General features: G+C 41.7%; 2 protein-coding genes across 2 annotated transcripts; both read left to right on the forward strand.

Moving 5' to 3' along the window:
• The first annotated feature begins 1,821 nt into the window (after window positions 1–1,821).
• On the forward strand, window positions 1,822–8,798 carry dub (duboraya). The gene is made up of 7 exons (XM_084564049.1): window positions 1,822–1,844; window positions 5,630–5,719; window positions 5,909–5,977; window positions 6,662–6,733; window positions 6,838–7,080; window positions 7,259–7,633; window positions 8,182–8,798. The coding sequence occupies exons 1-7, from the start codon at window positions 1,839–1,841 to the stop codon at window positions 8,242–8,244; spliced, it is 918 nt and encodes a 305-aa protein (XP_084420175.1). The 5' UTR covers window positions 1,822–1,838; the 3' UTR covers window positions 8,245–8,798.
• Window positions 8,799–11,814: 3,016 nt separating this feature from the next.
• On the forward strand, window positions 11,815–15,908 carry guca1d (guanylate cyclase activator 1d; the record flags this gene model as incomplete). The annotated part of the gene is made up of 4 exons (XM_084565409.1): window positions 11,815–12,009; window positions 14,029–14,178; window positions 15,612–15,699; window positions 15,781–15,908. 4 exons carry the CDS (start codon window positions 11,815–11,817, stop codon window positions 15,906–15,908), a joined length of 561 nt encoding a protein of 186 aa, XP_084421535.1.
• Between the last annotated feature and the right edge of the window lie 2,183 nt (window positions 15,909–18,091).

An 18,091-nucleotide genomic window follows, 5' to 3' on the forward strand; every position in this document is an offset into this window, starting at 1 on the left:
TCAAATCAATTACCACGTAACTGATCACTAAGAAACCACGTGGTCCGTAGCATATTGTAACAGCTGCTGTGTCCTACTGCTGGATCAGAACCATGAACAGCTGTTTGTTGACTTGGGGAGATGATCCATATTTTTAACATCATGCACTACTTTTATCTACTGTGATTCGTTCTTGATCCCAAGTCCAGGTGTGAACACTGATCTGGTCTCAGTCCACATGTGGAGGTGGTCTGGGACACATTTGACCTCATTCCTTTGGTAGTGTGAACACACAATGAGTCCTGGGTCACATTAAAGACCACCTACTCAACAGGGCTGATCTGTGGAAGAGGAGTTTAACTCGTTCATTCAACCACTATTTGAAATGATCACCTGAATAAGTGCTGTCTGTTCAGTAGTACGCGGCGCAGTGGTGGTAGGGTGGTTAGGACTGATGCCTCACAGCAAGAAGGTTCTGGGTTCGATTCCATCTATGTGGAGTTTGCATGTTCTGTGTCTGCATGGGTTCTCTCCGGGTACTCTGGTTTCCTCCCACTGCACAAACACATGCTTCTTAGGTTAATTGTTGATTCTAAATTGGTCGTAGGTGTGCATGTGAGTGTAAATGATTGTCTGTCTATTTGTGTTAGCCCTGCGATAGACTGGCGACCTGTCCAGGGTGTACCCCACCTCTCACCCAGTCCAGAGGACAGAAAACGAATGAATGAACGAATGAATGTTCTTTAGTAATGAGAGCCTTTTAAAAGATTCTGTCACTGGGGCTGTTAACTCAAGTCAACAAACAGCTTGGTTCTGATCCAGCGTTAGATAGAGTTCTATTAGAGACAGCAGCTGTTACAATATTATACTGACCACATGATAACGCTGGTTATTTACAGACAGACAAACTGAGTTCAGATCTCAACAGCTGGCTGAAGACACATTTTAATACCAGGTGTGAACACAGGAACTTAAAGATGGACAGGTGAGATCAGATTGACCTGTATGAATCCCGAGAATGAGTTATTCTGACTGTGATTCTTTGAGATGAACCAATTAAAACAGATCAGCAGACTTCCCAGCATGCATTGTCTTTAAAAATAGCAGAAGAATCACCATTAGATGAGATGAACCTCTTCATGTTAGTTTGTCAAAGAGTTCTGAGTTCAACGAGAAGTTAAAGTCGAAGCTAACGTATCATATTGGTCTTATTATTTTTCTTGAACAAATTAAAAACCTTCAACTTTCAGACAAAATCTTTATCCCATTAAAGTCCTGGTAGATTCTTTAGTTGAAAAGGAATAGTGATGACAGTTAGCATTGAATTCAACCATTATTGTTTCTCTACTCTCTGCAGCGCCCCCCTGCTGTCTGGATGACTACAGCTGGTTTATTATCTAGATTTAAGTTGCTCATTAAACTAAAACTAAAATCTGCATCAAAAGAAAACCTTATCAAGAAAAAAATGTAAAATAAACCAAATTTCCAGAAATTCACAGTGTATTATCAGGTCTCCTTAAGAATACCAGAAATATCAAAATATACTGTAAAATGTTCCCGCTCAGTCAACAGTATGTCACTGTAATGTAATTTTATTTTTTTTTTACGGTAGAAAATTCTTACTTCTGAAGTCTCCCTGACTAACAACGCCAAATACATAAAAGAAATATAAAAATGTGCTAAATTAAACGATAAAAGTGTCTTAAGAAATGAATGATTATGGAGCTGCAGCAAACAAACATGATGAACATGTGACAGAACATGAGCTGCCTCTCTCTCTCTCATGTCCCTGCTATATTTAACCTCCTCTCTCCTTCACACATACTCGACATAAACGAGGCGGGGAGCGACTCAACAGGATGGAGGTAAAGCTCTTCAGGCTTTTCTTTCTCTCTTTCTGCTGCTGCTCGGTTCATTGGTTTGTTGGTTTGTAGTTTTTCTGTTGTCATCACTCCTGCTCTGGACTTTGGACAAAAGACAAACGCTTTAATGAATCTGCCTCAGACGATTCATCTCTCTCAAACCTTTCATTCACATTTAATTCTCATTTCTTGAACCAATAATAAACCTGCTAGTTTAGTTTTACGGACAGCAGCTATAAACGGCTCCAGATTTCATGGCGGTGTCTCATTTGCCTGAGTCAAGAAAAAACATTGCCATAGTTTTATTGATTTTAGGAACCGTTAATGTCCTAACGTTTCAGCTGCAATGTCAAGTTGGTTTTAACTCTTGTTCTTTAAATAAGAAACTTATTATTGAAATCTAATACTATCTGTTTAGCGCATTCAACAGAATAATATTTACCATTTAACAGCTTCCTGGAGGCCACATATCTCAGCAGAATAATTTCAGCTTCCGTTTCTACGCAGACGATTCTCAGATCTAGTTTTTCTACAAACAGAACTACATAAAATCCTTTCTTAGACATAAATCCATCTTTCAATAAACATTTTTAAGTTAAACCGATATAAACTGGAACCATTCGCAGAAAACACGACTGTTCATACTTCCTCTCGCTGGAAATCCTTTGTTACAAGCTCATGTTAAAATCCAGGTGTTAACTTTGATAGCAAACACTTGAAGCCTTCCTGCATATTGGTTGTGTTTTAAATACTGTATTTATTCATGTCTTCAGAGAAGCTGTAAACCGTAATCCATGTTCAATCAAATCCATAGGTAGATGACTGTAAAGATGAAGTAACAACGATTCAAACGTCCCCACTCATGATAAGAAACCCCCACAGAAACCCCCATTTCTGGGTCAAAGCTAAGAACCAGAGACTGAACCATTACATCTGCACATTGTTTTAACGCAGCATTTCAAAAAAAATAAAAAATCTTTCATGCAACAGGTATCTAGTAAAATGGGTTTTAAATCGTCCTAAAGCATTTTACTAACTTGCTGTTGGTTAATTATACAAATGTATGAATGATTTACAGAATAATAACAATCCTGTTTGATAGTGACTCAATTACGTTACTTTAAAGCTGCACTGTTGGAATTTTTAAAGATAAACTGATGTCGGTTACAGTCACACCAGCTGTTTGAGGGCACAATGCAGTGGGTAAATTTAGTCTGATACTGTGTAAAACTCCGATTAGTTTGTGAATTATCTTTTAAATTACACTCAGACTCCATCAAAAGTGCAATGTCACTTTCCAACGCATTAGCCGTAACTTCCTCCACCTACAAACTGTTTTCTGGAAGAAAGTTGTTTTGGACTCTCTCTGTTGGGAATTGATTCGGCTATAGCAAAGATCTGCCTGGCCAATCAGATAATTTGGGGTCTTTTTCTCTGGATCATGATGACAAGACAGGCTACCAACATTGATCTCAAGCAAAGCTACAACTAAAAGACCTAGTAATCAGATAAAACCACCAAGAACAATAAACCAAACCAGATCTGAAACAACCAAACATGGTTTAAAACACTGGAGACGCTGAACTAACCAGACACAAAAACCAAGAGAATAATGGGTCGTCTCAGACACAGTTGGTCCCTGATGGACGTCCCAGGCTCTGGTTGCCTAGGTAGCCCTCTTGTATATTTCCCAGAGAAACAAGCAAAATATAAGAACATGTGTGGTGTACATAAGATGCTAGCTCTTCTTTTATTTGAGAAGAAAATACCGTCAGCAAGAGGTTGGGTTCACCCAAGCGGCTTTTATTATGATGGATTGAGTGTCTGTTGGTCTTCTGATCAATCAGAGGCCTGTTTGTCTAACATAGCAACAGTAGCAGCAACAGTAGCACAGGAAGTCAGGACTTCCCAAAGGGTAGGATGCCTCTGACTGGCGGTCAGCAGACAAATCAGAAAATCAGCTAAGGGTCAGTTTGGTGGACGGTGTTTCCTTCAGGGAAACGTTTGGGGAACTCTGTGTCTGAGTCACTTGTCAGTCAACTGTAGCATTATTAGCAGCACATGCTAGCATTTTCAGTGGTTGTGTCTATCCAGCAGCACAACCATAAAGACATATGGTAGCATTAGCATTAGCTACCACTGGAGTCCTCTGATTGGAGGTCAGCAGACCGAACAGAAGATCAACAAAGGGTCAGTTTGGTGGATGGTGTTTTCTTCAGGGAAACGTTTGAGAAACTCTGCGTCTGAGTCACATGTCAATCACCTGGATCAGTCGCTCCCATTGCTCCTATTAGTTTAACTTCACGTCTCCAAAGGTTTATTTTTCCTGTTGTCCCAACAAATCTCTGAGGTTTATCAACATTCATGGTCTCTGGTCACTTCCTGTTTGGACGTATCCAGATGAAACTATACAGCATCACCACAAACTCAGGGCATAAAAGACACCAAACGTCTGCAAAAGGGATCAAATGTTTCTCACATTGTAAAGAAATAACATGCTTGTAACAACAGTACTTTCCTCAAACATCCCCCCAAACTAAGTTCTACCTCTATCCTAACATGTCAGTACGTATTCCACACACGCAGAAAGAGGAAGTGGTTTAACGGTTGTATTTTCATCACTACCTTCAGTTTGTAGGCCAACTGCACCATGTGCAAACGTGACAAAGATGACTCTGCGTGGTTTTTATTACAGACTTGGTTTTAGCGTGAAGGTTAGGGGTTAGGGGATGGATTATGTCAAAGGGTCCTCACAAAGATATGAAGAGGACTCTGTGTGTGGCTTAATCATGTGTAAAATGTCAGCTATGTAAGGCCTTCAGCTGAAATGGACAAGGATCAACTGCACGTCAACAGCTGGATACACGTGTGTGTAACTGAACATCTATCTGTGTGAGGACCGCAGCGAGTTTTAGACCTCGTGTCAACGTCTTTGGACGGCGGTTCCGACTTCATATCTTTGGCACAATCTGACCATGCTTTAAAAGTCAATTTGGGGGTTTGATGTTGTTATGAATCAGATATTTTCTGTTTTCATCTGATTCACATGTTGAAGTCACTGTTAATAAACTGTATCTAGACTTTCCAAGGAAGTCTAGCATGTAGGAAGACAGTGAAGTTGTGTGACACAAAGATAAGGACATATGGTATCATTAGCATTAGCTGCAGTAGAATCAGGCAAAGCAGCAGGACTAGTTATGGAAATAGCAGCAGCAGCGGTACAATAAGCAGAAGTGGTCAAGGATGTTGTAGTTGTAGTGACAGTGGAGTTATTCAGCACATGTATATGTGGCAAAAAATAACAAGCCTGAAACAACTGAAGACCTTTGGACTTGGTCTGTTCTAAGTTTATTCTGATAACTAGAGGCATATTAGAGTTAATATAAATGTTAACAGTGTTAATAGCAGAAGACTCAGAAAATGCTTCACCTCTTCACTTAAACATGCAGCAGGAAGAATTCCTTTGAGACCAACAAGCTCACAAACACGTGTGGCATGTTTTCAAGTAGCCTCTCTAATTAGCAGCTGCCTTCCTGGTGACAGCGCTGGCGTGTTTTCATCCTAACATGGTCACAACGCCGTCGACGCTCATCCACAGACAGGAAGTAACCTGCAGCAGTAAGGCAACCAACTGACTTCAGTTTAACCAGGAAGTGATTAATATCTGGAGCTCCTGAGTCTGTTTGGGTAATTTTGTGTCTTAGACCAGAGTGAAGCAGCAGCAGCAGGTGTAGCTTCACAGTCCAGGTGATGGTGTTACCCGTTTGTTTTTTTCCTTTGTACCTCAGGAGGAGGCTCCAGCCCGACGCTCTGTAGCTGAACTCGCTGGAAGATTCAAATGCACAGCTCCTCCACAGAGTCCTGCCGCCAATGAAGCAGTGAGTTCAACCTCAAACAGTCCCACACACCAGGATGTAGACACGTCCAGCTTGTCATATGTTTTGTCTCATTTCAGTGAGTCAATAAAAAGAAGTAGCAACTGTCCACCAGGTCCACTGTTAGGACACTAGTCTAAATATAAATGGTGACGACTTTATAAATGAATAGTTTGTTTTGTTGTTTACCAGGATAAACCAGTCAGACGACGACCACCTCGAACCTTACACCTTCCCAAACCACAAGAAGATGAGCAGGAGGTGAGAGACCAGGAAATGTAGCCTGTAGAGTTAATGAGGGTAGAAATAAAAACCTTCGCTCGGTCCACTTTAGAGACTATTCTACGTCTTTCAGTCGTCTTAAATCTCCTCCATTTGTTCTCAATCTGTCTGACTGTGGATTTGTGGGTTCCAAACTCTTTAGTGATGGTTTTGTAACCTTTTCCAGCCTGATGAGCCACAAGAACAATTTTTCTGAGCTCCTCAGAAAGCTCCTTTGCCCGTGCCATCATACACTTTCACAAACATGTGTTGTGAAGATCAGACTGAGACAAATCCCTGATTCATTTCAGCTAAACCAGGAACTGAACGACACCTGAGTCTCATTGCATTGATGGAAACACTTCTGAACAGATGGACTCTAATTTGACCTTGAACTTAACTTGGAATCCTAGAACTGCACCTCTCTGATATGTAATATTGGCTCATTTTACTGAAAAGACAATACACAAGTATAATATCTGTGTTTCATGTGTTTGATTGGGTTCTCTTTGTCTACTTTCAGGACTTGTGTAAAAATTCGATGATGTTCTGAGTCATAATATATATATCATGAACTCACGACCTCTCATTTATAAGCCCTTCTCTTAAGTGTTAAGTGAAGGGAATGTATTATGTGAATGGAAAGTCCTCACAAAGATAGAAACATGAGTGTGTGTTTGTCAGCCTCCTTCAGGTGTCATCTCTCCTCAACCATCCAAAGTCAAGAGGAACTCTGGTCTGATTGAGAAGCTCCAGGTGAGTCCAGGTGAACTCTGATGCCCTCTGCTGGTGTGGATGAAGAGCTGCACTCTGACTCTCTCTCCCTCTCTCTCTCTCTCTCTCTCTCTCCCTCTCTGCAGTCCAGTCTTGCTCTTTCGCCCTCGGCTCCATCTCCAAAGAGTCCTGGTCTCAGGCTGCTGCCTCCTGGCTTCACCCTTCCCTCCCCTGGCTCTGCCCCGGCTTCCACGGTAACCACCTCCCCCTCAGAGACCCCCACCAGCCCAACCCCCGCCTCCACGCCGTTAACCGAGGAGGAAACCCCAGCCTCCTTCGAAGATGCTCCCGCTGTGACAGAGGGCTCCATCCTGCCGAACATCATCAAGGTCACTGGTCCTTTTCATCTGATGCATTCACTGACCTATAAATACCTGGGCCGACACATTAAAGGTCTCCAATAATCATGTAAATGTTTACAAGCTAGATTAATCACAGAATGACTCAGTCTGTCGATGAGTTGTTTGTCGGTCAGTTTCTGATCTCAGCTTGTTCCCTCACCTGCAGGGAAGAGCTCGCCACTCCATCCGGCGCCGGCCTCCATCACGCCGCCACAGGACGTCCAGCAGTGGAGAAGAGAGCGGCGTCGCCAACGAAGGAGAATCACATCAGAACACCGAGAGCGAAGCAGGAGACAAAACGACAGGGGAAGCAGCAGAGGTTTTCAAGACGGAAGGTGAAACAGATGCCTCAACGCCGCCGGAGGAAAGCAAAACCCAGGAAGAAGAGTCAAAGAGCAGTGTCGACGTTAAGGATGGAGACGTACCTTCATCTGAACAGAACAAGGGAGAGGAGGAGGAGGAAGCTGAGGAGAAAAGTTCTGCAGAGCCACAGAAACAAGATTTGACTGAGGAACCGACAGAAACAGAAGAAAAGAGCGAAGTAAGAATCAGAGCAACAGTCAAATTAAAGAGATGCTGCGTTTACTTGTCAGAAAAAAATAGAAAATATTTAAATGTTCGAAGCTGAAGCAAGCTAAATTCTCATGTTATAACTTTATAAAGTGGGCGGCAGAGGTGGTCTGGTGGTTAGCACTGATGCCTCACAGCGAGAAGGTTACGGGTTTGAATCCAGGCCAACAGGGGCCTTTCTGTGTGGAGTTTGCATGTTCTCCCTGTATCTCCGTGGGTTCTCTCCAGGTACTCCAGCTTCCTCCCACCATCCAAAGACATGCTCGTTGGGTTAATTGGTGACACCGTAGGTGTGCATGTGAGTGTGAATGGTTGTCTGTCTCTCTGTGTTAGCCCTGTGATAGACTGGTGACCTGTCCAGGGTGTACCCCGCCTCTCGCCTGATGACAGCTGGGATAGGCTCCAGCCCCCCCACGATCCTTCACGGGACAAGCGGTTACAGAAGATGAATGAATGAACTGAATGAATGAAAGGTAAATATGTTTCTTCACTGAATTCTAAATGATGTTTCTCTCACAGGAAGAGACTAAACAAGTTCAGCCCGATGAGGAATCAGACGATCAGCAGGGTAAAGAGTCATGATGATGAGCCCCTGGAACGCTGAGAGGGAGACCCTGCAGCAGCGAGGCCTGCAGATGGCGAGGAGACGAACATTGATGACGACGACGACGACGACAGCTGAAGGTCCAACTTTAATTCGGAAAGACGTAAAAGCTTCGCTACACACTGCAGCACTGGACGGGATCCTTTTTATACCAAGATAATGTTTTTATTTTTATCATGTCTGGTGCCTTTAAAGCTGTGATGGTGGATGATGATGATGATGATGATGATGATGATGATGATGATGATGATGATGATGTCTGTGTGTTTATTTAAACATGTCTGCAGCATAATGTATCAAAAGAATTGTTAATGTCTTGACATAATGTTCACAGCTGTTGAAAACCTAAAGCCTTATGTCTGTTCTCTATTAAATAAACCTTTTATAAGAAAATTCTCAAAATTTGCTTTGGTTTTGGTTTTAGTTGATCTGTCTGATTCAGAACAAGTTTCCACTGTTGCCTTGAATCAGTCTTGGCAAGCCAGCCCGGAGGCTCAACATGAGATTATGTCTAAAATATTAATTTCTAACACAAGAGAACACAAAGACTGGAAGCAGGAAGTAGAAACAAAAGTTAACCTGATGGGCAAAAAAGACACAGCATCGTCTAGCGTTCGGGTGGTGTTGTTACAGAGCGAGCCAGACTGACAAGTATAAATGGCTCGCACCAGCGTAGGCTATGTACGCCAGCGTCTAGGTCCTGCAGAGGCATAAATTCCACTTAACTCCCAGCTGATTCTTAAATGGACAGAGAGGCGGAGCGTGAGTAGAGCTGAGGCTAAAGACAGTTAGCAACCTGTGAAGACACACACCTGTCAATCAAAGTAGCCACACCCCTTAATTAGGCAGAATTTTAATCCTTGATCTAATTTAAACAGGTGAGTTCTTGAAACATTCATCATGAATTGAGGAATTAGCTCTCGAGGCCAGAACTGCCTCGGAGGAACTGTTTTTCCAGAAGTTGCAATTTGTGGTTTCATGTTTCATCTTAGTTTTTTGATTAAAATTCACATTCTCGCTCCAATAATGTACATGCTTAGAAATTTCAAGCTTCTTTTTATAAAGTTGAGGCAAAACCTGATTTAACCTGATGATTATTTAAACTACTATATAAGTTGCTAGATTTTCTCACCTGAACAGGCCATTTTCAGTCTTGGACTAACCGCAAGAAACCAAAGGAAAGATTAATCAATTAAATTAATACAAACTAAGAGGTTTTAAACCCTTTGTCATGAAACAAAGCCCTTCCAAGAACTTGTCCCTGTCCAGAGAGAGACAGTGTCAGAGGTCCACCTATTCTCATTCTTCCTGATGGCGTCACTGTGTCGTCACGGCATTTGAAAAGGTGAGTTCATGTTGAAGGTGTCCCCACGGCTCAGTGATGACGGGAGGATTTCCCAACAGCTGGCAGACCTCCAGCTTCAGTCACAGTTAATCTGATACCTGGAAAAGACGGATCTGGACGGAGCAGCTGTTTAAATCTGACTCTGGATAATCTGAGTGATCTCTGCTACACTCGCATCAGTGCTGCCTGAAATAAAACAGATCCACAAGAGTAACTCAAGTCTGTTAAATAAATACCACTAGACTGGAGCCCAGGTGCATGCTGGGAGAACACAGGTTTATAACAGCTGACTGCGATGGAAACATCTCTACAAACACTGAGCTGGAAACCTAATCAGAGACCTCTGTTGCTATGGAGACGACAAGTTAAAAGGTGGTAGGAGAGCGAGAGGAGCCTAAAACAGTTCTGGTTTCTAGCGATGATGAAACATGATGAATGTTTCTAGAACTCAAGTGTTTAAATTAGATCAAGGATTAAAGTTCTGCCAAATTAAGAGGCGTGGGTATTTTGACCTCACAGGTAACAGTCTTTAGTCTCAGCTCCACTGAAACTCAAGTTAGGTGCAGTGAGCCAAGATGGTGGCTGCAGACGCCAGGCTGAGCTTCAGAACTTCAGGAAACCTTTATAAACAGTTAGTGGAACAGAACCAGAAACTTTTTCTATTTAACTGACTTTTGTGCACTAAATATTGCGTTAGCATGCTAACAGCATGAAAATTATTCCAGGCTTTGTGTTCACTCCGGTTTAAATGCGACAATGCAAACTTCTATGACATTCTTCATCATTAAAGTGAATTTTCCACTGCAGACTGTGATAAAAGCTCAGCTCTGATCAGACCAAGGACGAGCCGCCGTCGGCTGATCAGATTAACACACTAAAGAGTTTCTGAGAAAAGCTGCTGATGCCGAACGCTGGCTGTGGTTTCGGGCGCGAGGCTGGAAATTAAGAGGAAGGTCTAACAATTTAAAGAAACCAACAGTGAGAACCCAATAAAATCCAGACTGCAACAAACCGAGTGAATTTATTTTAGAGTCTTTGTTGTTGTCTTTTGTCTCTTTTCACTCGTCTTGGGTCTTTGGATTTTTGCAGTGCTGAGTTTTATCTGGTTAAAGACTTTAATGATCCCCAGGAGGAAAATTAGAAGACTCAAACCCTACAATACCAATAAGCATAAAGTACATTAATCACCATTGGACCAGTGGGGTTGGGTTTCTTCATTCCGTCAATCCTGGGATTTGAACCCTCCAGTTCCACTTCTAAAACCCCAGTTCCCCCCTATGCAAAGGTCAAATCAGATTGTTGTCATTGGACAGGAAAGATTAAAAGTTAACAGTCTTCTTACAGAGGTTTGGTCCAGTGGCTTTGGTTCTGTTCAACAATCCATCCACGACACTAATAATATAATGTATAATAATGTAATAATATGATGTAGAAACCACGTCAGAAAGGTGTTGATTCACCTGGATGATTATTGTGGAGGATGCAGTTTGTGCTGCTGTTAAACTGGATTGATTTGACGAGATGATCCATGTTTTAAAACAAGCTGCGATCCAATAGTTCTACACAATGAAAACACAGTAGAATCAACAACATCGTGTCTCAAACTGTCTCAAATATTTGTGGTTTTTAAACTGAGGTAGAGACAAAGGGAGACTTCTGACACAGATAAACCTACTACATTCAAGGCCCTCTCAAGTTTCAGCCTTTGTTGGGATGGGTAATCCTTTTATTTCAGGAACCGGTTCCTGGGTCCTGCTGACATCTCATGTCTGACTGGGTGGAAAGGTCCTGTGTGGGAGTCCTGTTGGGGAAACTTTTGGGTCTGAACAAGGCAAACCAGGTGAGAATGTTATACAACATCCTCCGTCCAGAAGCAGCCTTCCTTCCTCCTCTGAACTGGGTCCGTCCTCCAGGCTCGGTCCCTGGCAGAATACACTGCAGCAGGGCGCCCTGATCTCATTAGGGAGCTATTTTAGGTGCTTCCTTGATTCTTCCTTCAGGACCTAAGAGGGTTAGAAAGTCCTGAGGTTTGTCCTGAGCTTGCAGAGTCACTGCAGCCTGGATGCCGGCCGGCTCGAGCCTCCCTCCTGCCGCTGAAGCTGCTGGCTTCTCCTCGGACTATTAAACATTTTGACTTTCACAAGGGTCCGAGAAAAGGACTCTAGACCCCTTTAATACGCTCTTATTGTAGCGGACCACATCCATGGGGAACCACGGCTCGAACCTGGATGACATCCTGGCCGAGGACATGCACCACTGGTACAACAAGTTCATGCGGGAGTCTCCGTCCGGCCTCATCACGCTGTTCGAGCTTAAGGCCATCCTCAACCTGAAGGGCATGAACGAAAACGCCAACAGCTATGTGGACCAGGTCTTCTTCACTTTCGACATGGACGGGGTGCGTTTTACACCGAAACACACAGTTCTAGGTTTTGAAGTCTTTTGAAATTTGGATTGTGTTCTGGTCGATAAGTGTTGTTGTTAATACAACCTGAGGGTCAAACGCCTGCAAAGGGTCTCCAGATAAATAGGAGGTGATGATTGAAGTGAATGAAGCAGAAACAGTGATGCAATCTTATTTACAGCTCATTTCCTGGAAACTATTTCCAAGATGTCTTAGACTGTTTGGTGTCACCCAGAAGATAATGTGTTCTGATCACCTCATTAAATATGCTGACCAGCAGCAGGAATTGCAACAAGACTAAAATCCTTTTCTGTTCAGGATAAACATGTAATCCTTCCTGTTTGTATTTTCTCATCAAAGTTTCAAAGACTAAAAAACTCTGAGCTGCCGTACTTTACAGATCTGTTCTTAATCTACATCTTAATCCATCGGATGTGCTCGTTGGTCGACCTGAACTCTTACAAATTAAATTAACTCGAATAAGTGAAGAGACGGAAATAACTCTGGCAGCTTTTCAGCCTAAAGTTTCATCAAACCATGTAATGGACACGTGTGATCAGCAGGTATTAGCACCAAACTTCACAGAAGCTTGTCGGATAAATTATGAGAAAGGTTTTAAGGAAAATAGCAAACCCGTAAAACAAAGTGTCAAAATAAAAACTACTAATTTATCGACATTTGTTGGATTTTTATGTTCTCAACTTAGAATACACGTTTTGGTTGGTATTTCTGACAGATGACTGTTATTAGAGCTGCGTTTATTCTTAATGTATCATATGTTCAATAAAAAGATGACTTAATAAAGACCAAAGCCATCAACTAAACCTAATAATAAGACATTCAAATATAAATTCTGCCAGTTTTTATTATTTCTGGTGCTAAAACTTTCCCTTAAGAATTTACGCTGCCTGTCCAGTTGATTAGGTACACTAGTGAAGTTGTTCTAATCTAAATGAGGTTAAGAAAGGTGGTGATTGACCTGGATGATCATTGTGGAGGATGCAGTTAAACTGGATTGATTTGAGGAGATGATCCCTATTTTAGAACAAGCTACCATTCAATAGTCCTACTCAATAAAAACACAGTTGAATCAACATTTCTCTCAGTTATTAGAAACTAAAGCTGAACACCAGAATCAGGAACTGGCCAATTACAAACATTATTTTAATGACCACGTATGAATTTTATAAAACATTGAGACATGTTGTTGTTTTTATAATTACATTTTATAAAGAAATATTTCTGTCTTTAAGAGGCTGGAAAATAAACTAAAACCTTTTGAGTTTCCATCAAATGTGGACCACATGCAGGTTTCAAGTATTACGCTCTTATTTTGAAGGTTGACTTCTGAACGTTCTCATTCCTGACTCCCTGCTGAACCTCAGGAGTCGTGTCTTCGGTCCATCTAATTGGCTTAGAGCGTTTTATCCCCGCTGTGAGCACTCATGTGAAGCTAAGTGGATTCAAACAGAGGGCGTTCTGACACACTGACGGCTAAAACCTTCAACGTTTACATCCACTTTATTTAATCAACACATTCAGTTTTTTTCTAATTTCTTTCTAATGTAGGAATATTGGAATATCTGGAATATTATAAATATAATCTGTCATTTTATTAATAATGTACAGCATCATTTATATTTTACTATAAAATAAATGTAATCTGATAATAATCAAGAATGACATGTGATTAGATAAGTTGTAAAATAAATTACGATATTATTGAAAACAAACATTTTATTTTATAACAGACATTCTGATTTATAGAAAACTATATTTTAGTCTGGTAGCAGGTTTTAGTATTAACTCATGTTGGCTCATTTAATTATTCTAGAATGATTTTTATTATTGTTATTATATTTTAGTTTTGACCACTGCGGGCTGCCATAGAGTTTCTCTGTGTCACAAACACATTGATAGAGCTGTGATCTTCAACATTAAAAATCATTAAATAAACAGTAATGAGATATGAGACGATGAAACTGAGCCTAACTTCCCGGCGGTGTTTTGCAGGACGGCTACATCGACTTCGTGGAGTACATCGCAGCCATCAGCCTGATGCTGAAAGGAGAGATCAACCAGAAACTGAAGTGGTACTTCAAACTGTTCGACCAGGATGGCAACGGAAAGATCGACAAGGACGAGCTGGAGACAATCTTCTCGGTAAATAAAAGGACCAGATTAACCAAACAGTAAAACTGCGCCCTTTGGTTTTCAGTTCAGGTTTTGAGAAAACAAAATAACATGTTTGCAGATATCTGAATATCCAGTCAGACATGAGCTGTCATTATATTGTCTACATTTACCCTTGATGCATTGCATGAACACAATTAGCAAACAGAGAGACTCCGGAACAATCTTCCTGCTCATTTTATGGGCGGGGTAAGATGGTCTGGTTCGAGGTTAGGTTGTTGGTCCAGTATCATCTTGTTATGGTCGGGTTAGCCCAGTGTTCTCTGGCGTGTCAGACCATGTTTGGTTGTTTCAGGCCTGGTTCAGTCTTTGATATACTTGGTGGTTTGACCTGATGTTCTCCGTCCTGGTTTGACTGCTTCGCTGGTTGGTCAGATCTTTGCTGGAGCAGAATCAGTTCAGTTCAGACAGAGACGACTGGAATTGTTGTGTTTGTAGAAGACGTTTGGTGAGGAGGTTTGAACAGTCTCTGAACCGTAACCTAGAGTGAACAGAGATATGACTGAACCATGATGTACCTGTTTGTTGCCTGCAGGAAGGACAAGTGACTAGCTAGCCTGGCAACATTAATGCTCCCAACAGCCCATAACATCCCACTGCTGCCTTCAGCTGAATCACTCATCAGTCATTAAATCTGAGAAGACAAGAGTTCAAACGTTCACTTTGAATCTTTGTTAGTCAAACGTGAAAAACAGACAGAGAATCTTTTTGTCTAATTTAAACTGGTTTTCATGAATAAATGCTGCTCTGAGTATTTGGACTTCCTTATCTCCATCAGGCCGACCTTTTTAAATAAACTGTTAGCTCATCCATAGCTGGATGCACGGTCCAGTAATGACACAATAACATGATGCGTCTTTAGTAACTTTAAATAAAGTTTGCAGGGAGCTGTGAGCTGACAGAAAAACTGGGCTGGATTAGTTCTGAAATTAGACGAGCGTTAATCTGCTGAATGAGCTCAATCTATGAGCCGACAGGAGGGTGCTGGCTCCAAACCAGTTAGTCTGAACGTTAAACCATCCTGAAGGACGTCTGGTCCAGGTAGCAGAGAACTCTTTAAAAAATATTAAATTAAAACCAAACGATGAGTGGGTTTCACTAAATGAAACTAACATTTGACCTTTGTTTGTCTTTCATGTCTTTGCATGTTTAAATGTTCCAGTAATGTTGGTTAAATAAAAGCATTTCCTTGGCTAAGATAACTAGCATCTAAGTGCTAGCATTAGCAACTCTGCTAATGTTACAAACTGTGCTAATGTTAGCATTGACATTGGAGGAATTACTTTTCTTTACACCAACTTTCAGCTTCATGTTCAGTCTGAATCGGAGCTTCGAGGGTTAAGTCTTCGTCACTGACATGTTTTGTGACTTCTATCTGAGTCAGTGTTTGTTTTCACCTGCAGGCCGTCCAGGACATCACACGGAACAGAGATATCGACCCAGAGGAGATAGTGTCACTCATATTTGAGCGGATCGATGTGAAAGGAGAAGGTATAGCGCCGCATTTAATCTGAAATAAAAACTAAACGTCATTTTAAACGTCTTGGCTAAATGTTTCCTTTCACCCGACAGGTGAGTTGACCCTAGAGGAATTCATCGAGGGGGCAAAAGACCACGAGGACATCATGGATATGCTGAAGAAGATGATGGACTTGACGCCGGTGTTAGTGATCATTGTGGAGGGCCGGGCGGGGCACTGATGCCGTTCTCGGAAAAACAACAAATTAAAACAGGGATGTGATGGACTGTGATTGGCCGTCCCAGCTCGTCGTTCCTCGTCTGCGGCTTAAAGGTCGAAGAAAAAGACTGAAGACGAATCATCCACCTCACAAAAATCTTTCCTCTGATCCCTAGAGACGACAAATATGTCTAGGATGCTCGCCTGAACTGTGGCCATCAAACCTCGTCCTCTTCCTGGAATCAAACCTTCAACCTAACTTCAGACTTTTATTTTGAAGTTTGAATCAACTGATGTTTCCAAAACACTGAAGACTTGTGGCTTCCATCTCCAGTTTATTTATTTATACCGTTCTTTCAGATCATACCTGACTTCATTCAAAAAAAATGCCAATTTTAGACTGTATCTTATTTTGATGAAAACTCTGTCCTTTATTCAGCCAAAAACCTTTTTATATTCATCAAAGTAAAAAAATCAAAGTTTTTAATGATCCAAAGTTTTCAAATCATTGTAAAAATGTGTCTAAAACACAAATCACCTTGACCTTCACAAACAAATGAACAAACAAAACATTAACACACGAGCATCCAAAACTTTTCTCAGCTTAATAATAATCTCTAACCACAAGGAAGAATTAACTGACCCTTTGCTGGACGTCCACCAACCAGACGCCTCCTAGTATGGTTAGTGTTGCTACTTCTGGTTAGACAAACAAATCAAGCAGGTAACAGTAGAAATGGTTAAAAATTTGTTGGCCAGGTACTGAATAAAAGCATTTCTATAGCTAAGCTTACGTCTAAGCACTATCCTACCAAACCAGATAGAAATGGTCTAACCATACCAACGTTAGCAGACAGTGAAAAAAGTACTAGTCTTTTCACCGGTTTTCAGTTTTTATGTTGAAATATTTCAGTAATGTCGGCTACCTATATGGTACAAAAGCATTTTGTAGCTAAGCTACCTAGCATCTAAGTGCTAACCTACCAAGCCAGACAGAAGTTAGTAGCTTCATGTTAGCTCCTTTGTTGTTGATAACGCCGCAAGCTTAAAGTATTCTGATCCCATGGAGGTAGTAGGTGATAGACCTGGTCCAAAAAAAGGTTAACAAGACATGTTGTTTGCCAACGTTAGCCAAGCAACTTACTTTCAGTAAGTATAATGTAAGCAACTGTGTGAAGACAGAGAAATGATTCTGGAAAACAGTTTCCAGTTTTAATGTTTTGTTGTTTCCTCCGCTGTGCCCACATGCGAACCAACAAGTTTTTAATGTTTCTCTCTGTGAATGTTGCCCCGCCTGGATATTGTTTGTCTAACCTGGCAATAGTAAAACAGGAAGTCTGAACAAAGGGTCACCTCAAAATTCTGGCAACTTTTGACTTGCATAGAAAAACTTGTTTTTAATTCCACAAACCTTCGCACCAACTCTCTAAGAATCACATGTTGAGCATAAAGCTACTTCCATCTCTGATTCACCTGGAGACTATTTCTGATCGAGTCCAGCCACAACTGGTGGACGCCGCCGCCTCTGGGAACAAAATATGCTGGGAGCTTGTCCTGCGCCGAGCTGCTGATCCTCTTAATGCTGTAAAACGTTGAGCAGGCTGAGCCGTAATGGAGCAGATTTACTTTAGATGCAGCTTCTCCACCACAGAGGTCAATACCTGACAGGACAGTCCGTTGGAGGAGCTGGTGCTGCGTTTAAAGATCGGCTGGGGGTCCGAAAAACTAAAGCTACCTCCGCTTTGTCTTCCAGCACTGAGCCAAGCAGCTCAGTGCTCAGCTCCTCTGGCACCAGGCCACTATAGGTATCTGGGCCAAACCGGGCCACAGCAGGGCAGTCCAGGGGAGGATGAGCTAAAATCAGCATAATTTCCAAAACGACCATAGAACATTTATCAGACGCTTAAATTTAGACCAAAACGACCTTAAGACGTATTTCAAGAGCGTGGCTGAATCTTTCTGGATCAGCATCTAGTGGCCGTCAGTGGAACTGCACATACTCATTAAGCAACTTTTGCCGGCTGAGCGGTAAACGGTTAAAGGAGCAATTCAACATCTTCTGTCCCTGATAAAGAATCAAGTAATCTCCCTCTCTAAGAGTTACATGTTCAGTTGGTTAGCTTAGCTTGGTGTAAAGATTGTAAACAAAAGGAGAGTGCTAGTCTGGCTCAGTCCAAACATGACAAAATCTTACTAGCGTAACGT

The sequence above is a fragment of the Chelon labrosus genome (genome assembly GCF_963514085.1).
Source record: "Chelon labrosus genome assembly, chromosome: 17".
Classification (NCBI taxonomy): Eukaryota; Metazoa; Chordata; class Actinopteri; order Mugiliformes; family Mugilidae; genus Chelon; species Chelon labrosus.

Excerpts from the sequence above, each read along its gene's own strand:
- dub (XM_084564049.1), top strand. Across the intron at positions 5,978-6,661 it reads CACAAGAAGATGAGCAGGAG|CCTCCTTCAGGTGTCATCTC; the intron begins GTGAGAGACCAG and ends TGTGTTTGTCAG. Across the intron at positions 7,081-7,258 it reads TCCTGCCGAACATCATCAAG|GGAAGAGCTCGCCACTCCAT; the intron begins GTCACTGGTCCT and ends CCTCACCTGCAG.